General features: G+C 27.4%; 1 protein-coding gene across 2 annotated transcripts in view; it reads left to right on the top strand.

Moving 5' to 3' along the window:
• The window catches only part of LOC107454174 (complexin), a 323,104-nt gene extending 311,935 nt beyond the window's left edge, over positions 1–11,169 (top strand). The window contains exon 5 of one of the 2 annotated variants that reach the window (XM_016071264.5): positions 1,020–11,169. In XM_016071264.5, the coding sequence (XP_015926750.1) occupies positions 1,020–1,093 (74 nt within the window). In that variant the 3' untranslated portion in view covers positions 1,094–11,169. The remainder of the gene's footprint in view (positions 1–1,019) is intronic. The other variant, XM_016071265.5, reaches the window with a different exon arrangement.
• The last annotated feature ends 11,844 nt before the right edge of the window (positions 11,170–23,013 follow it).

Raw genomic sequence — 23,013 nt, 5'->3', positions numbered from 1 at the left:
TAAGCATAAGGTTGTAGTAAACAGAGGGAATTATGAATAACCCTGTATAAGAGTTATAAATTGAAGTAGACTCCAACTTGACAGAACTTATAATAAATTACAATATTATATTCTAATAGTCATATTAATACATTATTGTTAACACATTTTATGCATTATTTATGCCAGTCGGTCAGCAGGCCTGATTACGAAGCTAATGGTTGCGGGTTCAAATCCCGCTCAAGGCTTGAATGTTTTCCTCTGTGTGTTGATCTCTGTTGTTTGATTAATGAATGTGGCTCACCTTATTAAAGGGCCTATGGTAGTGTGGCGTGGGTAATGTTGCTCATTTCCGTGACTTAGGTTCGCAGGAGATCACCGAGTTAATTTAAATGAGCAACAGTTGCGTCATTTTCCAAGGATATAACATAATAAGCTTGTGCTTGCAGTTAGAATTTTTTTCTTTTTAATTATTAAAGATTCTTATTAAAATATTCAAGCTATGACCGTCTGAATTAATATCTAATACCTTATGCATTTATTTGAACAAAATATGTCACAAAACTAAACACTGTACATTAGGAGTTGTTGAAAATTTAATGTGAAATTTTAACGATATTAATAAGAAGTAATAAAAGTAAATTTATTAAGTATTTAAATCATCCAATTTTCAGTAAAACAGATGTTTAATAAGCAGATAATTATGTAATAAGATAATTATCTTATGAAAATTGGCTATTAATGCAAACGTTATCTGAAAAATTGAATAATATATTTTGAAGTGCCAATAATGCCATTATTATTGTAAGTAAAGTTCTTGCAAGATAACGTAATATAAACTTTTCTGAAGCTATAAATCGTAATTCTTTTTTGAAAGATACGTAAAATATATAATAAATAAGCTGAGCATAGTCCTTTAAACTGTCGTTGGCTACAATTGAATTAAATCTACTTATTTGAAATTAATGTTTACTTCATTTGTTTTGTTTATTTTAAATGTGCAATTTATAAAATATAACTTGTTTTCTTTTTCTTTTCAGAGTTGAAAAATTCTCTTGAATCGCAAGTAAGCGAGCTGAAGTCTTCTATAGAGGGAAAGTGTAACCTCCAATGAAGTGATTTCCTGCGTCTCCTTATATCCCGTTAACTGAAATATTTACTTTAACCACTTTGTTTTTTGAAACAGAAAAAAATAGTCACAAAATAGACATGCAATAAATTAATATTTAAAGAGGTCACGTTATAAAAATACAAGCGGCATAAATGTCTGGCATAAAAATTCAAGTAAATTTTTTAGCCTAAAACTAAGAACATACTTTTTACCAAATTAATAAATAAAAATTTGATAAACAAGAATTATATTTTTAAAAAGAAATAAGCAATCGTAAGTCACGTTTGTTTAATAAAATAAAAGAAAGTCATTGGATTTAAATACTGAATGTTCATTAATTTAAAAAAAATATCCCTTAATTATACTCGTATACAAATTTCTAGAAGTAGAAACTTAATAATTCCGGCCAATTATTTAGATGAAGTCGAAAATCTTCATGAAAATTGTTTGCCTTTTCGTTTCTTATACATTGCATGCTAAACACAGACTTTTATAAAATTAGAATTTACTATTTTCCGATACAGATTTCTTATGGAAAGCCATATAGTTAAAATTCTGCCCATTTTATATTACAGTTAGTTATTATAAAACTTTTTACAAAAACTCTTAACTTAAACGTTATTTAATGGCACATATCTTAATACCCGCATATCAATTTATTTTGATAAAAATCCCTTTTTATTTCACTGTTTTAAAAATATTCTCAGGCTTTTTTATGCTTCTATAAGCTTGAATGAAATACAAAGCAATAATATGAGACATATTTATATTTTTTGTAGAGTAAAAGTTCAAACTAAAAGGCAAACAAAGTTTGAAATTCCTGCAAAATAATTATAAAAAATAATGATAATCTAGTTCATTAAATCCTTCCACAAATTTAAAGTAAAACAATATAATAAAATATTTTGCTTTTTTTAAACATAATTTTATTTTTAAATTAAGATATTTAAGAGGCATTTTTGGTAACTCTCTAACTTATTTAAAATTTATGGTAATAACAAACTGTATTTCAGTAAATAACGGCCTCCAAAAATTATTGTAACTGGGAAACACAAAATAATCTCTTGTTGCAAGTACCGTGAAAAATAGTGCTTTTTAAATGCAAATATTAATTATTAAAATATGAACTTGTATTTTCAATAGGAAAATATTTATAATATCATTTATAAAAAAATAGGCTAAACTTATTTTACTCTGAGAAATTTTAATTCTAACTTAATGCAGTTCTGCTGCATTACAATATTTCACGGTAATTTTTCTTTTAGTATCAAATTTTATATGCAGGAGATATTTAATTTTTTTTGTTAATCTGAATAATTAGTTTCAGTTCGGATATTAAATAATCCCTTACCGTTTATAAACTATCCTATTATATCCTGAACTATTTGGAGATACACCGCTTGTTTAACCACCTATGATGAGAGCTCCTGTCAAAGCCAAAGAAGGAGTAGTTAGAGCTCTACGTCCGGCCAAGACATTCAATTCACTGTAGCTCCGAAAATCAAGTGTCATATCCTTAACAAATCCATGGATTAGAAAACGAGGCATTACGTGTATTAAATTGTTGATAAGCTAGCCTACTTGCGTATAAAGAATAATCAAAATGAATTCTGGGAAACGAGATTTTAAGAAAACTGATGAAGCATATATGGTTTTGAATCTAAAGTATGCTAAAGAGCATATATTGGAACTTTGTTTTGAAATTTGACTGAGGCATTGCCTGTAATGTTTACAATGGAAAAATGATGTTTTTTTAAACTATGTTTTATGACATGCTTGTTTTGAATTTTGAAAAATTTTTGTAAAGTCAAATTGACTGAATAATTGTGTAGTTTTACAGATCTAAAATCTTTAATGCGTCCTTCGAAGTATGGTGCTTTCTTATTGTAAAGTTAAAGTAGTAGTATTTGAAAAATGTTGCTATAAAAATTTGAAATTTCAAACTTTCATATGTTTAATCTAGTTAAGAATCGACGGCTGGTGTCTTTTTATCATAAATAGTACATAAAATGTTTTTAAGGTTTATTTAATACTTTAGTTGAAATTCTAATTGTTGATTTTTTATCTTCTAAAAAGCAATGAAATTAAAACTTCTCTAACAATTGCGCACGGTCTGTAAGGTGTAAAAACAAATACATCAAAGAAATAATTTTAAAAATGAATGTTTTTAATTTAGAAGAAGTTATCAATGTAATATCTAGCACTGAAATGTAATGCAAATGCCGTCTGTTGGTGATAAGTCTGACCTGAAAGAAAGTGATACCTGAAAGAAAGTGACCCATCCAGTGATAAAAATACTCATTTTTAAAATAAACCAATGATCATAAATTCCAGCTGGAATCTAAAAATATTATTTGAAAAAGTACTGAGGTGAAGCTGTAAAAAGTTTTATATTTTGACCAATGAAAGCGCATATGTTTTACGCATGATTTCGATTCATTTATGAATTAATTTTTTGTGATGTTTCTATTTTTGCATAAATTATTTTCACGAATAGTACATTAATAGAACACATTATTTTCTTAAGATCACAAAAGCTAATACCTACACGAGAAGGTAGCTATGACATGAAGAGAAGTACTTACTTTGTTATAATTAGTGCTATTTAATAGAAGTAACTTTACATTAGTCAACTACAGTTGTGATATTTTGTAATTTGATATCTTCACTATGATTTTCGGATATGCAGACAGAGAAGTGGGGAATTTTTGCTTCATTAACTGAACGTTTATCAGATTGAGGCGCTTCACCATTTCATGAAATTATAGCTTCATGAAGTGTAGCAGTAGAGAAGTCAAGGTGGATTAAAAGCCTCTAAGAAAACAACGAATATTAGTGTTCTTGTCATTAAGTTGTAGAACTAAACAATATATTATAGCAATTGTTTTTATGTGAATTGTGTACTTAACAGTAAAAGACGTATCCCATTCCTTAGCACTGTGGTGAAATGGTTTTGAATATTTGTTTAACAGTCAGAAAGTTAGATTACAATATGTGAGTGTCGTTTTCAACTATTATTCCTGTAACTAAAATATTTAATTTCCAGGAACACTGTGATGTTTCACTATACATAAGTATAACGTAGTTATTTTAAACTTTGTTTATTCTTATATTATTACAGTCGGAAAATATTACATTTTCTATCTAAAAGTTATTAAAGTAAATGGTAATTATTCGCTCTGATATCCTGAATAACCTATGTAGACATATTTTACAAACATAGTTTAATTTAGTCTTATTGCCATGAAATGTATTAAGCAATAATTTAAAAATCTTATGACATACTTAACAACTCATTCATTATCTGAGGATAAAACGTCTGGCAAATATACCGTCAAACTTTATTTGGGTTGAATTTGTGTTTATTTAAATATAATACAACATTTAAAGCTTTGTTTTAAAGTAAAAATATAGCCACCAGAATTCTTCTGAATATATTGTCTTCAAAAGTATAAAGAGAAGAGAAGATGAGCTACTAAGACTGTAGACACTATGATCAAGTTGCAAATCACTGAATGCTAAATATTATCACGTTCGATTAATGATAAATACTTATAAAACACGTTTCTTTAATACGTGAATTTGTAGAAAAGTTCAATGTGACATGTGATGGAATTTTAAAAAAACAAAACGTGCCATCAAGTTTTAAAAATATTCATCTGATAAAAGATAATCATTTCTTAGGAAATAATTAAAAAATATAAGGCATTAATCAACAAACTTCAAAAACCGTAAATATCATTGATTTGCAACTACTTAAGAGGCTTCTAAACGTGAAAACGTGTTTGATCGTAGCATAGACGTAAAAGAATCAAATCCTAACCTTGTGTGTATTCCCACCTGCTTATCCCTTTTAGCTGTATATACAATGATTGTAGAGTTCTCATATTATTCAAAAACGTTCACATAGATTTAGAGAATACGTTTTAAATTCCTGTGCGCCAACTCCGTACCTTTTCTTAATCAGGCTCCTTGCAAAGGATTGCTGGAACTGGAAAAAAGATATCGTTGAATGCTTGCTGCTGCCATTGATCCCTTTTTAGCCATTGTTTCAAGAATTAGACCTCCTTTCTTTAACGCTTACCTTTTACAAATCCTTAAAATTATTCGCTTATAAAAGACCTCATAGATTGGTATAGACTTTTAATTGATAGAGCCAAGTATATATACATAAATATTTTTTTAATTATAATCTACGCTATGTTCCTTTTTACTCATTTTTTAAACAACATTTCACTTAAGTGTTGTTTTTAGATAATTTTTTTCATTTTTATATCAGGTTTACTTATTTCTTTTAATTTTTAACTTAGTTTATTTTTACATCAGTTTTATTTTAACATTTTGATTTTTACATTGTTTTTACCTTTGTATCTTTTATTTTATTACTTTGATATATTTTTACACTATTCTTATTTTTCTATCTGTAAGTTAATTTATTTTACTCAATAATACGCCGAAATTATATATTTTTTAATATTATTTTGTATTTAGAAGTTTAATTTTGTAAAAAAATATAGTTTGAAATTCTAGAGTCGTGGCGTTTTTTTCATACAAAGATGTTCCATTTTCTATTTCAAAATGTAAAAGAAAACATTATTTATATGCTACGGAATTCATCATATATTTTGTTTTTAATCTCCTTTCTTCAGAAAACAAAATCGAAAATACGTGAACCATTCTTTCTGACCTTCATCTTGACCTAAACTCACATTGATTTAATTTTACAATCATGAGTTGAGATATAAGCTTAAGCTCTACCAGTTAAACGTCTTCCTTAGTAAAAACTTCCTTTGCACACTCCCTGCACATTTCTGCTAAAATTTATTTCATGCGCCCATCTCTTTCTGTTTAGTAAAGTGAAGAATCAGAAGGCTGAAAGAGTATAAAGCAAAGTAGAGCTTTACGAAGTGGATACAGAGAACTATAATATACAAACAAAATTTTAAGCAAGAGTCATGAGTGGTTCTTCGCTTAAATAAATAAAAGGTTCATACACATCGAAACGATTACCTTTCCTCTAGTGTTCACCTTTATTATCTATTTAAACTTAACTCTGCTTTGTGGTGTCCTTTATAGAATCACCATTTTTCTTTCCTCATCTCATAATAATATGGTTGAGGTGGCTTAATCTATACCCAGCAATTTGTAAGTGGTGTGCAGTTTCACTTAAATGATGATATAAATATTTAAGTTTACATTAAATTAAATGTAATCATGTAAAGTGTAATACGATTGAATGAAAAAAAATTGCGGTTACCTAATTTATTGATATTGGAGGATAACTTTAGTAGTCGAGACACATAAGGAACTATTGTGCGGCCCACAAAGTTGAGACTACTGTCCTCCTTTCCGTAGCTGCATACTCTTCCGTAGGAGGCCTGGATGAAATCGAACTCTTCTCCCACCTTAATTTGGTAAGGATTGAGATTCTGAAAAAAACAAAATTTACATGCAAATTACGCAAGGATTTTTCCTGAATTATAAAATTTGCCATTTTTAAAAAAGTCAAACATTAAGTGATATTTAGAACAAAAATGTGTAACGTTAAGTCATCTCAGCTATAACCGTAACCAATCCTCACACATTCTCATCATATTATAAATAGAATCAGAAAAGATCTGGAAAAATGCATTAAGTAAAAAAAATTTAAAAAATGCAATTGACAAAATATTATTATTGCATTTTTAAACATCAATTGAAATTTTCAATATTCAGTTCAATCGTTCAAAAATGAATTTCAATAATTTTCCACTATTCAACGATAAATTATATTAACCGATCCATAAAAGTGCATTACTATTGACTCGATTATACTTTCTTTAAGAAAAATAATGTTACTTAAAAACGCAAAATTAATGAATACAAAATAAAAACAAACATTTAGTTTTTTCAAATTTCAGTTTCTTAAGTTCATGGCAGTGATTTTCTGCCTTTGTGTGGATCTCGCCAGAAAACGCACTGCCCTTTCTGTAAATCCCTTGTTTGTACTTTAGAATAAACCTACTGTTGCTTCTGTAGCATGAGCAAGATGTTTTTTGGACAACATTGAAACTGCGTCATCGTAATGAAATAAAATGATTAAAAAAAAGTGCATGTGGTCCGGCGCTACCCTATCTCGCGAATGTACTATCACAATAAAACTCACCAATCACGTTATGGATGTACCCGAAATGCATGCTTGACCTTTACCTCTTGTTTACCCTGATGTCTCCATGTATGTTTTTCTACGCTTAATGTTAAATGTTAATTTATTAATATCTTAATAAGTGAAATCTCTTAGACTTTTCTCTGTGTAATAAAGCATCAGATCGATTAATATAAGTTCTAATAAATGTGCAGATAAAGGTGATAAATGTATATCTAAAATAATAATTAAAAAAGTGTAAATATTTGTTAATAATAGATAAACGGATTAAAAAAGTTTTAAAAAAAAGTATAACTTCTGAAATTTTACCTTAGAACTTTGCCTTAATATTTTCGACATAGCACAGTAGAAAAACTTGTGATTCCACAACGAAACTGCCTTTTTTCTAAAAGCAATAATATTTCTTAAGTATTAGAATATTTTAACAACGTTTTACCTTGCATGCTCAGATACCTTAAACAAAACAATTAGCTTAAGCTTCACTTAAAAACGCCTTAAAAGTAATTTTGAGTTTTTTTCCTTCTTAAACAAGCTATCAATTCCCATATATTTCTTTTAAAATACTTAAATTTAAAAATAGAAAACCCGTTTTAGACACTTTTCATAGTCATATTCCTGACCAGTAATCCTATAGAATCTCAATTTTTCCATACTAACTAAATGATTACCAGGATAAAGCTATTCGCAACTTTTTTTAAATGGTCATTTAATAATATCTTATATGACAATGAAATTTTGTAGAATTTGATTAAAATAATTGATAAAAGTATTTTTCGCAATAAACTAACGATTGAACTGATAAAACCCAACAACGACAAGATGTTGTTCAAATTTTCCAGACTTCTTTGTTCTCCTTGTTCAATGCATGTGAGCGTCTTTGTGATGTATATAGTCTGTCTCTCTAAAGACTGTGATTTAACTATTAGAGTGCGTGAAATATAGTGTTTTATTGCTTTTGTTTCCCGAAATGAATCAATATTTGCTTTTTAAGTATTTTATTAACTTGTAATAAAACACTAATTGTGTTAATGTTACTAATATTAATTGTTTTATATAAGTGTGTGTAAAGCTGTATTTCTGAATTGTATAATAATTGTTTGTCTGCAATTTTTTATGCTTAAAATTAACGGTCTAAAATTTTGTGAAAGGGCTTAAATGTCATCAGTTGATAATTATGTCATGATTATATTTATATGTAAATAAATAAGTTCATCTATGTGATATTGATGATAAGTCTAAAGTAAGCTAAATAATATTTTTCACATTCCTTTAAAAGTATATTAGTTGTTAAATCAAATTAATTAAGACAGTTTTCAAATTAAAAGCCATTTTAAATAAAATGCTGATTTTTTAAATGTAAATTTGATGTACAGAAAAGTAATAATATTGTTGTTCCACTTCCTCTACTAAATAATAATAAAATCTCAAAAATTAAATGATAAATAACTAATACAAATAATACTAATTAATAAATAAAAACAATATTAATTGATAAAAGTAAAATTAATTATTTAATTAATAATGAAATGATATTTTTTAATTCGTTTAAGTCTTGAAAATTTACGAAAATTATACTTGTTTCTGGTGGGACAATTTATGATTTTTGGGATTTAGATTTCTGACAATTGATCGTAAAGAAGGCTGATTTTTAATTGAAAGAAAAAGTTACGTTTTCCGGAAATTTTACAATTGATTATGACCAATTCTACAGCTAAAACAAATATTTTATGATAAATATCAAAGAATTTTTTTTTCCTTTTTCGGGAAACTGAAGCAGCTTTACGTGTGACATTCATCTATGCTTCTTGCTTATTGGTCACTTAGGTGAATTCCTCTGTCCCTACAGCATTTCATTGAAGAGTGATTTTGAAAGACAAATATTTCGAAGAAATTGTTTATTATACATGTATTAAGCAAAAAACTACGATGCCATTAATTATTCATTCTCAAAAAAATTTTCAAATGAGTTATTTTTGTTAATTTTATTCTCCATTCTTTAATTGTGTATTAACAGTTATATATTCTTCAGTTTTTGGTTTGTGTGTGCCATCATAGAATATAAGTTATTTTATACTTTTGTATATCACAGCACTTCTCAAATGTAAAAGTGAAATTTCGTGTATTTAGATTTAACCGCATCTCGGAGGAACTGAATCTTTTTCACTGTATATAGTTGACATGAATAAATAGACGATAGACATATATGTAGAATACTGCGATTAATTCTACTTAAATCTTGTACATAATAAACCGGTGTCTTGTGGTAGAAGCAATTACAGATACTTTAAATTAGAATAATGTATAAAATGTGTTATGTTATTCATCTACATCTTTTATTTATGAATATTTTTAAAAAAATTTCTTCTATTTTTTTCGCAACATTGCAAAACAATTAGTTTAATAAATTAATTAAAATATTCATAAATTCATTTAGAATAAAATATGATCTGGCAAGCATATTTATATATAATCTAATTCCATTTTTTAAAAAAATTCCTGCGAAATATCTTAAGAAATTGTCGAAACGTTTTTGCATAGAAATAACGTTGAATTCTGACATGAAGTTTTGTATATATTTTTATTACCTTCTTTTGTAAATAACACAAAATTGTAAATATTATCTTATGTTCTTATAATTAGATGAACCATTGGTCTGAAAAATGATTCACACCTATTAGTGGAGTTCAGGTTTGACTTTTGTTTATTTGATTGTCATAAATAGCGGTTTGAGATTAATTTAAATGCTTATTTTTAATCACATTTTTATTTTTTAAGGGTGTTATAAAATCAGAAAACTCTATAAAGCCATCTGTCAGAGCAATAACTTTTTAGTAAGTACTATTTACAATTGTACCAAATATTTGGGAAATAAAAATTATTGCTCTCTATAAATACTTGTAGAATGTATTATATTACATTTTTACATCAATGCTGCTGCATCTGTTTCATAGTAAATGCGGTGAGAGAAAGAGAGAGGCGATATTCAGTTTTATTTTAAAGTCTAACAAGCTTATCGAGCTTTCATTGCTTGAAGTAAGCTGTTGCTTTGCTTTACGTGGATTTACTATGAGTGATTTGAAAATCACTGCCTCAGCATGGCATTTAATTTTCATCTTTCATATAATATCGATGATCAACATCACAACTGTCCTAAAGGCAAATTTGACGTTTTGAGATAATTGAAGTTTACGTTTAATAAATAAACTATTAATAATAAGATTTTATACCTTTTACATGTGTTGAAGTAGAGTGACTATGTGAGGAAAATTAAAGAGCGAGACGAGATGAAAGAGATAGAGCGGCGAGGGGAAAGATTGTGACGAACTTATGTAAATAAGTGGGTATTAGTTCAGAATACTAATTCTACGAGCATGCTCATAACACGTATTATTCATTAAATAATATTTTATCTTTTCAACTCGAATTTGCATTTAAGACAGATGGGAAGTTTTTTATCCGTATAATACCCATTGCAGATCTTGAATATCTAATTGTGTGATAAAGTGATATAAAATGCTAAAAAAACAAACCTGTAGAGTTTTTTAAATGGCATACATCGTCTCTTATATGTAGATAAGATGAATATCAGAAAGATTTAAATAAATCATTGTACTTAATTATACTTTGTTGAAGTATTTATAGTTAACTTTTAGTAAGTATTTTCAGTAGAAAAATACTATATGAAAGAAATGATTATCTCTATCAAAGCCAAATGTGGTTTTTTGTGACTTAGTGAAACGTGTTGGACATAATGTTTAATTCTTATGAAATATATCTACAAATACCTACAAATATACAGAGAATTGAAACTAAATATTCCTCCGAAATGCAGGAATTGCGCTTTTCAGATATAGAATATTGGTGAAACTATATTATAGTGTGTACATTTCAAATGTTGATGTATGTGATTAAAATTATCTCAGGTTTTAAACAATGTTTGTATGTGTGTCTTCTTTCTATTTCTATCACATATTTCCCATATTAACATAAAAATGGGATTAAAAAAATTTCCCAAAAATTAATAGAAAAATAAATAAAAATCTCGGTCAATTATTATTAAAGGTAGACTATTCTTGTAAAAAAAGTGTAGTGCAAAATAGTGAATTGGCAAATGAGAAGTAGCAGTAATCTAGGCAAAGTAAAATGGTTGTTTACTACTCAATCAACACGTTTTAACGTTAAATAGAAGAACTGGTAATTTTCATTAAACTTCTTTACTAGGCTCAGATATTATTCATTCCAATTTTTAGTCTTAATTAATTTAGGAGACTGAGTGGTAAAGCCTGGGTAGAAGAATGCAGTTTGATGTTAATTAGAATAAAAAACTATAAGGACAAGTTGTTACCGAAACCTTCTTGAAATTTACTTAAACCTGAAATTAAAACGAATTTCCTAACGGACTATCGGAGAAAAATTTCAGCGAATATGTGGGTTCGGAAAAAAGTTTCTAACTGATGATGGAATTTTATTTTTCTCCAACTCACAACTCCTCAAGAGTCTTCGCAAACGGCTTCTACATATGTACAAAGAATCTCACCTGACAAAAATTATCATTCTTAAACTGACAATTTGACTGTTTAACTTATTAACCAAAAAAAAGTTTTAAACATTTTCTCAACTCAAATCAAAAATCAAGTTTCGAAGCCATAAATCTGTGCAAAAATCTACTGGGATTTCAATACACTACTATTCCACGCCTTTAAGTAACATCCTTAGCTCAAATTTGATCCACGTACTGATTTCTTATTTTACTACCATTTTATGGGTCATTCTCACAAAAAGGTGATTTTTTAAGTCCCTGAGTAATAAATATTAGGAAATACAGCAGATTTCTTAATATTTTTCTTTATCATTTTTCGTGAAGTTCTTAACTAACAAATCATATGCATTTCTGCTAAATGTATTTAATATTTCATTCTTATTTTTTAATAAACATGACTTCAAAATCCCCTCCGTGGACGTCCCTACGTCTGTGGCACAAAATAATTTTTAATGCCTGTTAAGCAATTTAAATGTTATTTTAATGATTTTTGTAGTTTTACCTAGTTAAATGTTCATAGTAACTTTTTATTTAATATTTTTTCAAAAAAAATTTATTTTTATAAAATAAATTACTAGTAAACTTTGTCAATCAAAAATTATGTCTCCCTCCGTGGACAATTAATATAGTTCTGTAAATATGCAATAAAGGGCAGCATATGCGAAATCCCTATAAGACAGCTGCTGGGAGGGGTAACCATTCCATTTTCTAATGTTAAATACCAGTTGTTTTTGTTCTCTTTGGTGTCAGTTTTGGATTGTTGTGTTCAACTGGGGTTTGGCAAAGTTCTCACCATATACTCCGTGGACATCATAAAGAAGGTAAGGGAAAATTATTTTATTTTTGATAGATGAATTTTAGATTGCAAAAATAGTATATTTAACAAAAAGAACTGCCCCATTTTTGTAACTTTAAAATTAAAAATCAGAAAAATTCAAGAACTAGTTTTTGTCTCCTCCGTGGAGAAGACACAGTCAATGTAAGAGACAATGTGTTAGATAACCATAATACAATTTTAATAATTAAAAAACTATTTTCTTTTAATTGATATTTTTTAAAATGGAACAAATGTGTTAATTTGTTTCTATTTTTAAAGAAAATCAATTAGGTTTAACTTTTTCTTATCGGAGAAGTAAATATTGGCAATTTTTCTAAATAATTTCTGTGATGTTTAACAATTTTTTTCTCTTCAAATTTTAGGAAAAAAATTGCAAAACCAAAATTTAAGAAAAGAAAGTAATCAAATGCTCAAATGCAAAAGAGAAGGGAACAGAAAAAACTTAGTAGGAGACAACCTAGACAGAAATTAAAAGAAAACCCTATATTGTTTGAAGAAAGTAAAAAAAAAAAAAAAAAAAAAGAGCAAGAAACTTTAAAATTTGTATCAGATAAAGATTTAACAGAAATATCGTGATTAAATGTACTTAAATTTCTAGAAATTGATAGAGCAAGCCGTTTGTGCCCAGGGAAAAAAGAAACAATAACAAGAAGAAAAGAGAAAAAACAAAAACGTTATTTGGATGACAGTATGTTTAACTTGCATAAAATGGTCACAAAAGAGTACCTTCAACACTCAACTTTCATGTGGAGTCTGAATTTTTATTTCAATGGTCTTTACATTTTAATTTATTAATATTCAGTAAGAGTTACTTAAGAAATTGTACACCTAGGTTAAAAATGGATGTTTCCTTTCATAGCAGCATGATTAATCGGAAGTAGCTCTATCTCTAATAATGAAATATTTTACTATTTACTTATTAATGTAAAACTCATATCAGTTGTGCCCAATAATTAATGAATTAGTCTTCATTGACATTTCATATTTTATGACATAAAATGTCTCCTCCGTTGACTATTACATCTCCTCCGTGGACAAGGCAGAATTTAAAATACTTTAAATCTTGTAAAAAATAAAATAGAAAACTTGACCATTATTATAGGGACATATAACAAAAATAAATAAAGGCATTTACGTAATTTTTATCACTTTTTTAATTACTTTAATTTAAAAAATTTTTTTAGTCTATTTATACCTTTGCAGTGAGAATGGCCCTTATACATTAATGCGTAGAAATTTTTTCAATTAAAATTTTACTTAGAGAATTAATAAAATATCTTAAATCAAATATAAATAATAACTCAAAAGCTACAGTATCTAAACGAAACAATGTCATATTTATACTTTTGAATAACAACAAAGAAAATAGCCTAAAATCGCAATCTAACTTAACATGAATAGCCGATTCAGTGATATACACAATTACTCTCATCAGTACCTGAATACAGTCTCAAACAACATGTATTACTGAAACAAATTTTTATTACTTCTTTTTATTTAAATCCGTTTCATTTTTTATTCAAGACAAGTTATTGTTTTTTATAAATTTTTAATACATTAAGAGGCTCTTTAACTTCTCTCTCCGGTCAACAATCCCCGTAAATTTTTTCTCATTCATCAATTTTTGCCTTAAAAGTAAATGTATGTCACATAAAAGCAAACAATATTTTGTTAACAGAATAAGCAATTACTAGAAGGCTTCGACCCCTGCTCGCTGGCGCTCGCCAACCCCCGGAACTGCTTTCGCAGTTCATTTCGGATTGCTGCGCAATCCCATGCTCGCTTTGCTCGCTCATTGGATGCGTTCTTAACGTCTAGCTTTTGTATACTTTTTTGAATACTGAAGTTCCGAAAACTTTTCACTGTAGAAAATTCTAAACCTGTACATTTCAATATTAATTTGAAATTGCAAACAGTTCACATACTAATCACACTATTCTAAATTTCAGTTGTTGTGAAAAGTAACTGTTGTAAGTTTTGTTTTAAAGTTTTTCCCACCAGAGGTCTAAGGCCATGTGTTGTAAAAAACAATATGAAATAGTAGTCTGCCACTGAACGCCGGATGTAAAGCATCGGCTTCGCTGAAGATAATTTTGTATTTTTAATTCTCTGAAGGAAGCCACCCTAATAATATGGAATTTGTAAAATAAATGTATATATTTTTGGTTGTTGATGAAGCCCATCATTTTTGTGTTTTCATCAGTGTTCAGAAGCAGAACAACTATAAGTTTTTTATTTTATCACGAAAATGTAAAATGTATAAAAAACAAAGAAAAGAGTAAGAAAATCAGTATAGTCATAGAAAAAGTTAAAATTATAATATAGTATTAGTCAGTTAAAATAAAACTTTTTGTTATGTCATTGTTAACAATTCAAATTTCTTCGAGGCAATTCTAAACCTTAATTTTGTTCTAAATGTCAGTATTCAGACACACAACAGAAGTTTAATTCAGTGTCAACAATTCAAATTTTTCTGAGGCAACTCTTAACCTCTAAATATTATTTTTATTATGTACACATTTCTGAATGTCAGTATTCAACCACAAAACAACTTGAAGTCCTCAAATTTAGCATGAAGTTGTAAAATGTAATGAAAGAGGGTCATAGCAATAATGTAAGTAGAAGTAAAGTTAGTACTGTAAAATTAAAACAATATTTTTAATCAAAGAGCCAAGTTCCTCAAGAAGCAGTTGTAGAAGTAGCTGGATAGAAGTTTTTTTATTTAAAACTTTTTATAGAATTTCTTTAAAAACACAATTGTTAATCTGGGCATTTGGCGATACAACACTTATAGAATTGAAGGATTTGTTACTTTGTTACGTCAAGCGCTCACGTATCGTAATTTTGATCTAGTTGCTCTTCTATGTCATTTTGATTTATGTTGCTAAGAAAACTTTCAAAAAATTCCATGGCTGGCAACAGCATTTATATTTTTTAAGTTGTTTATTTTTATTTCCTTTAGAATTCGCTCTTTTTTTAGGGAAATGTTTTTTTAACTTAACAGAATTCTTTGCCGACTGTTCTCAGTATATATGAAGAAAATAAAGTAAATATTTAAGTGTTGTGAAAAGAATCATACTTAGTTGTACAAAGTACTTCTTTAAAAATGAAAACTGTTGCCACCAGCGGAAAAGAAATGCAGCCAAAATTTGGGAGCCACGTAAGAGAATTGGGTATAATTTAACCCAACTAACTAAATTTAACCCATGAACGGCATTTTCTGCGAGCCTAACTTCAAGCCATAAATAAACAAACGAAGTGTTCGATCGTTTAAATAGCTGCTCGCCAGATTTTATTGCATTATAAAGAAAAGTTATTGAAACTAAATACAACTAAATAAACAACAACAACTAAAACAAATAACAACAACTACTAATAACAATAACCAAATAAACAACAACTAAATTCCATTCGTTTAGCATTGCGTCATATGTTGTTCCTACTAAATCGAAGTAGTTGTGTTTTTTTCATATTATACCCAATTATATATATTAGATTACAGTTTCATATAAGAATTTTTGCCTATGTATTAATCGTAACGAACTATCAAGAGACCTGGATTTCAAAAATAATCATTTTTATTTGAAGGAAATTTAAGCAATATGGAATGTGTGACTCAATTAAGAGAAATAAAAAAAATTTTTTTTATCGATAACGAGTTCGAATAAAAAAAGTTTTTCATCTAAAAAAATTTAAGTTATTTTTTCCTTCTAAATACTGATGTTAAGGTTGACATTTGGCAACAACTATTCTTTCTGTACGTCTGCCGCTTTTTTTCTTTTGTTATTTTTGACATTTATTTTTAAGCACGAGATTTTAAAATAAACATTTTGAGAGAGATAAATAAATTTTTCTGTAACAGTAGATACATAGTCAATATTTGAAACAAAATAACTGAGAACAAAATCACGAAAAAAAGAACTTAAAATCCCAATAACTTTCGAGAAACTTGGAATTTCGAGAAAAAAAACTCAAGAAAGAATGAAGTTATGAAGAATAAAAATGTTTCTTTCTGCTGTGTATCTCAATTTTCAACTGTGTATTTTTTGTTACAAATGTAAAAAAAATGATTATTTACGAAATAATTATCGAATCTTATTTTTTTTCCACCCTACTCTTGGTTTATTTTTCTACTGATCACCGTAAATTAAAGTTTTATAGTCTTTACGCAAAAATAACATGTATCGTAAAATAAAAATAAGCACTTAAAATTACAATAACTTTCAAACTAATTAGAATTTTGAAAACAGATTTGTGATTGTAAATTAAAGATGCCATTTTATTAAATATCAAACTAATTATCAAATATTATTTTTCTGCTTTGTCTTACTATTACTAATTACTGTTTATTTCTACTCTTAGTCATATTTTACTCTTCGTCTTACTAATTACTCTTTATTTTTCAACACACTGTTATTTTTTTGGTTTCTAAGTCTAATAGTTTTGTGCAACGAAACGTACGGTAACGAAAAGTTGAATACCCAAAACAGTAATGACAGTGGCGCTTACGATTCTTTAAATATAGAGAATATCAAACTAACTCATAGTTATAAGATTCTATACAATTTCTCACTTTTGCTGAATAATGTGAGGCTGTAATACAATAAACTGAAGTAAATATATACGCCTGATCCAAACTTGTTATGTTTGGTAAACGGAAATTAATATTATTTTATATAAACAGAAATTAATATAACACAAACCTGATTGGATTTCAGTCCAATAAAAGAGCTCGCCCGAAGGTCAGAACTCTGCTGTATTAGCTCGAAAATTGCCAGTTATCCAAGTAGTATCAAATCTTTACTTAGAGCATAAGATATAGCAGCATGAGCTACTACAGCTTATGCAACTTCTTCCATGAAGGCAAAATTATAACAAGGTTGTTTCCCAGGCACTTTTAAAAAATGTCTATCAGACTTTGAATACCATCGTTTTCTAAAGCCTACGTGAGAACCATATTATTTTTCTCGATGAACGTGATTTCTAATAATTATTTAAATAATATTCACGCTATTATTAAACAAATACTTTTCTTATAAATATTATATATAGATTGAAATATAAAATTTGTAACAAATAAAGTGATTAGTCTAAGGGATTAATGAAAAACACCCCTCCCAAAAAATACTTAGAATGCATATTTAACAATCATAAGAATTTGTTAAATGATTTCGGCACTCTTATTTGGATTATTGAATTTCCATTTTATTCCTTATGAATACTGGTCGTAAATTTCACACCTCTGTGTATATATTTGATGCGTCTTTTAAACAAAATTAAAGTTGATAATGAGATATTTGTAACCTTTACTTTTAAATAATAAATGCATGCAGTCAGAGAGAAAGTAAATAAGTCTAAAATGTCAGTTTACCGTTATGATTCCTGGTTCTTTTTTTTCCTCGTATATATATACAAATTAACATGAAAAACATGAATAAAAATAAAAATAAATGGTAGAGAAACAAGAATGGTAAAAGCAAATAGTCGTTATCAAGACACATCTAATTGCTATAAATGCGATATTTCCGAATAAAGAATAATTATCCTAAGATAAAAATTATTCTTTATATGTGTCGATATCGCAAAAAACCTTATGTTGTAAAAAATCATGAAATAAAAGAAAATGTAAAAAGAAATCGAACTTACCGGCGGGAATTAAAGCGCGGTTTAGGTTTAAAAGTACAATAATAAAACAGTTAACAAAAATCGCAAAGATGTAAAATATTGGAAGTTGTGCTTATAGCTTGAATCGAATAAAATAAAATTAAAAAATATATATATTTGATCGAAGAAGAAGAAAAAATTTTTTAGTAAAATATTAGTGCTGCCATCTATGAGAAAAAATTAAAAATTGAAATAATAATAAAAATGTTTAACGGATTGATTAAATTAGCAGACTAAAAAAATATCATTCATAGGGAAATTAATTTAAAAGTCAGTCTGTACAATTGGATAGAAAGCCGTTTATAGACTTTATCCTTCATTCATAAAACCTTACATAATTTTACAGATAACACATATCAATCTTTCATAGGGTGACTTATTTAAAAATCAGAGCCTGCATACAGGAATAGAAAACCGCTTATAGGTTTTATTCTTCATTCATACAACCTTACATAATTTTAAAGTATACACGTATCACCTGCATTCATTTGGGGTGGTTCTTTACGAACCAGAGCCCATTCCACTTATGCAAAAATAATAAATAAATAAATAAATAAACTGTTTATTATACTGGACAAGAAATGAACTAGGAAAATGGCTTTTAATTAAATTGTTTTTATATATATCAGTATCTAATAAAAACTCGTTATAGTTAGAATTATTGCTGTAAAATCTATGAATTTGATTGGCAATAATATTAGAAAAAACCTTATTGGCTAAGTTAGAGTTAAAATCAATGCATTTTTTAACTGGAAATTTAAAATCATTTCTTTTGTCAAAAAGTTCAAATGTAATATTTTTATCTACATTAATATTAAGAGTCAAATCTAAAAAATTTGCTGAAGAATTACTATTATTTGTTTTATTAAGAATTAATTCATTTGGATAAATATGTTTTGCTAGAATATCGAAATCATTAAAATTAATAACTTATAGATCATCAATGAGTCTGAGAAAGAGAGAATTAATTGGAAGATTAACATGTGATTTTACAAATCTATATTCTTGTAGAAAAAGAAAAATATTGCAGATGTTAGTACTAAAATTATTTCCCATGGGAATACCATTAATTTGTTGAAAAAGGTGGTCATTGAAAAGAATATAATTGTTGTTAAGGTTAATATGTACTAGAAAGTTCCAGTTATCTTCATTAATAATGTCACTGAGATTAAACATGCTCTGAATTTGAAGAAGGTCATCATGAATTTTATTAGTTTGAAGAGAAGTATATCGGTTTTCGAAATCAAAACAGTGAGTTGAATCAACATTTTTTAAAGTTTTTAGTGTATTTAAAACCTGAATGCTATTTTTAATATTCTAATTTAAACAGTTATTATTTTTAGTAAGTTTATTAATTTTGTTATAAACTTTTTTAAGAATATTCTCAAAGTAAATACCGATTTTTTTCATGTTACTATTAACGCCACTTGCAATAAACCTGAATTTGGTTGGAGTCTTATGGAATTTTGGATTGGCAAAAAGAAAAGGAAAATTGTTAATATTATTTGGTTTAATTTTAAGTCTTTTATAGATAGCATTAATTTTATTAATAATAATATCACTGTTGGTGTTAAGTTTTTTGTAGGTAATATTGCTATTAAATTCATTGGAAAGAAGTTGTTTGTAAAAAAATTTTCAAATAATTGCAAAATTATTACTATCTTTATCAACAGTGGTAATACAAAATTTATTTTGAATATTTTTAATATCTTGTCTTAGAACAGAGTTAAAAATTAAATCCTTATTAAAAACTAATTTGTCCCTTTTAATATTGACTTTAAAATCTTTAATGATATTCTCTCTCCATTCAATGAAACCTTCAATTGGGAAATTATGTTTGTAAGATAATTTTAAGATAATTTTAGTTTTGTTAAGGATATAATAATGTATATATATATATATATATATATATATATATATATATATATATATATATATATATATATATATATATATATATATATATATATATATATATATACATTATTATATCCTTAACAAAACTAATAAATTTACTTTGATGAAAATAGCATATTTTCTGTAACTGTCTCGTTTTCTACAAAATGGTATAAATATTTTCAATGCAAAAAGCTCAAAAGTTCTAGAAGCTCGTAAATAATTCCAAGTCTAAGTCTGGTTAAAAAAAGAACATGAGCTTCAAATTTTTTATATTTCGACGATCAAAAGAATTTTCTCCTAAACTCAATTTGGAAGACCATGCACGACTGATAAGCTAACTAAGTTCATTAGCTACAATTCTAATCTCGTTAAAAGATCCACTTTGAAATTCCATACTTATAATGAGCGTAAACCTACTTCTAGATTGCAAAAACGTAGAATCTAAATTAAGTTTTTGCAACACGAAAACTACTCTGATATAATAGTAAAACAACTTGATATATTTAAATGAAACATTTGAGCTTTGGTATATAGTATTAGTAAGATTAACTCACATTTAAAAAAAGTATGATATTTTTGCAATAGGATAATATTTCTATCTTGATTTTCTCCTTAAATTTTTAATTTTACTCGACACTTGATTTCAATAATTGCAATCAAATGAATCAAGAACTAAAAATTATGTTGTAAGTTTCGGTTATACTAAAAATTTCATTTATAGTTTATCATATCCTTTTTTGGACTATATTTCTGTAAATATATTTCAGTTTTTTTCCAAGCAAGGAAATACATTTTATTATTTGAAACTCCAGAATGAATATACAAAACTGTTGGTGACGTTTTCATGGTCCTATCTTCTATAAATTCTATTTCTTTCCAAATTAGTACGAAATAAATTTTAAATTTCTCGGAAAAATGGCTAGATAACAATTTAATTAATTGTTATTTTACCATAATTTAAACAAAACAAAAGAAATCATAAATAAGATGGTATTCAAGTTGTCAACTGTGACAAAAACTGTTTATTAACTGCTTTCGTCTAATACGGTTAAACGATCAGAATTTTATAGCATTAAGTCACTTAATTCCTTGCAGCTGGGTACATATTTTAGCCGAGAAGGCTAGTCTGTCAATCTCATGATCGACAGAACGGGGGTTCGAGTCCCAGCGCTGTCACCACAATATCTCCTCCATTCCCTTCCACGAAAAGCTTACAGTGCACTGTACTCAACAATTTGTGACACTGGACAATTAGAATACGATACTCTCATTCTCGCATAGACGGCAGCACTATAAAGCTGCTTAATGCAAAATAGCCTAGTATTCCCCGTTTCTTACAATAGGTGAAATAAACAGATAAACTAATTATATCACATTCCATGGTTAATTTGGTAAGACACAACTCAACCGCAACCTAACTTCACTGCACATTTTCTAATGAAAACTCCAACTTCAATGTCATCTTTTTCATCGTTTTAAAACCATTCTAGTTGTAAATAGTTAACAAACCGTATAGTTTTTTATTCATGGTCTTATTTCTCTTCAAGTTGTTAAGAGTTTAGAAACCGTAGAGGTGAAAATGTTCTTTACCATTAACTTTATCGTAAATTGGATGGACAGCCGATTATTTTACCGAAATATTACAATGAAAATTCTAATAGTGTATATACTGGGATAACCTAAACTTTAAGCATTGCATCTAGTACTGTATGTAATATTTCTCCATTATAGAACATTTAACACTAATATAGCTCAAAACCTTGTTAATGAGTTATTTATTAGATATTAATAATCTAGACAGTAATCTATTAATATAAATAGCAATAATTGGAAACAATACATTATGAAAAAACGTGAAAATTCTTTAATTTTTTACTATATCGTGCTTGTGAAAGTAAAAGAAAACCACCATTAACACGCTCATTGGCATAAGTTATTTCTTTTATATAACTATATTATTCTATAGCTTTTCTTCATAATTCTGCTTCTTATATTTGTGCCGTACACATTCCTATTTTTTGTACATTACCGTTACAGTAAAAACATTTATACACTTGAAAACTACCGAACATTGCATCAAGGATTGATATCATGCTCGTAAATATTCGATAACTATTTAATGAATATTATTCGAGGGAGGTTTTCTTGGTTTTTCCTCTTCATGTAAAGCAAATGTAGTTTAATTCCATCGGAAAAGTCCTCCACGAATCCAATTTTCTCCCCATACTTGATTCAGGAGTTCCTTTGTCTTCTGAATTGGGTTCAAAATTACAAGGCTACGAAGTTGTACACTAACAGTCGCAAACTCAAAAGAAAAAGAAAAAGGGTCGACTGTTCAACAACAGATGTAAAATAAAATAAAATTTCAGTTTTAGAATTTTTCTGAACTATTGAATCATATTACTACACTTTTACAACTGTTATAAGGGGAAGCTATGATACGTAGAGTAATTTTACTTTATATTCTTAAGTTTCATATAAATATACTCTTTATTTATCTGAAAAGGCTACAAAAAGTGCAGCTTCCAGTATAAATGTAGCTAGTGAATATTGATTTACATACTACAATTATTCAATCAAGTTGTTGTACTCTAATTAAGTAGTTATATTCCACATAAACTAAATTATTTTAAATATTCGCTAAATTTAAAGATAAAAATATCATTTGCAAAACCACTAGAAAATAATTTAAACAAGCTCTTGTAGTCTTTATAATGTTCAAAGCTAGTCTTGCCGAGAGTCTAAGTTACATTAGATATATATATTTTTCCATTTCAAACTGTTCTCCAATCTCGCAGGAGCTACAATGACATATACCTGATAAAAATAAGTGTACC

This window comes from Parasteatoda tepidariorum, chromosome 3, assembly GCF_982258835.1.
Source record: "Parasteatoda tepidariorum strain Cologne lab strain chromosome 3, Ptep-v5.0, whole genome shotgun sequence".
Taxonomy (NCBI): domain Eukaryota; kingdom Metazoa; phylum Arthropoda; class Arachnida; order Araneae; family Theridiidae; genus Parasteatoda; species Parasteatoda tepidariorum.
Note: the sequence above shows the minus strand (reverse complement) of the source record. Positions and strands in the feature narration are given on the sequence as shown.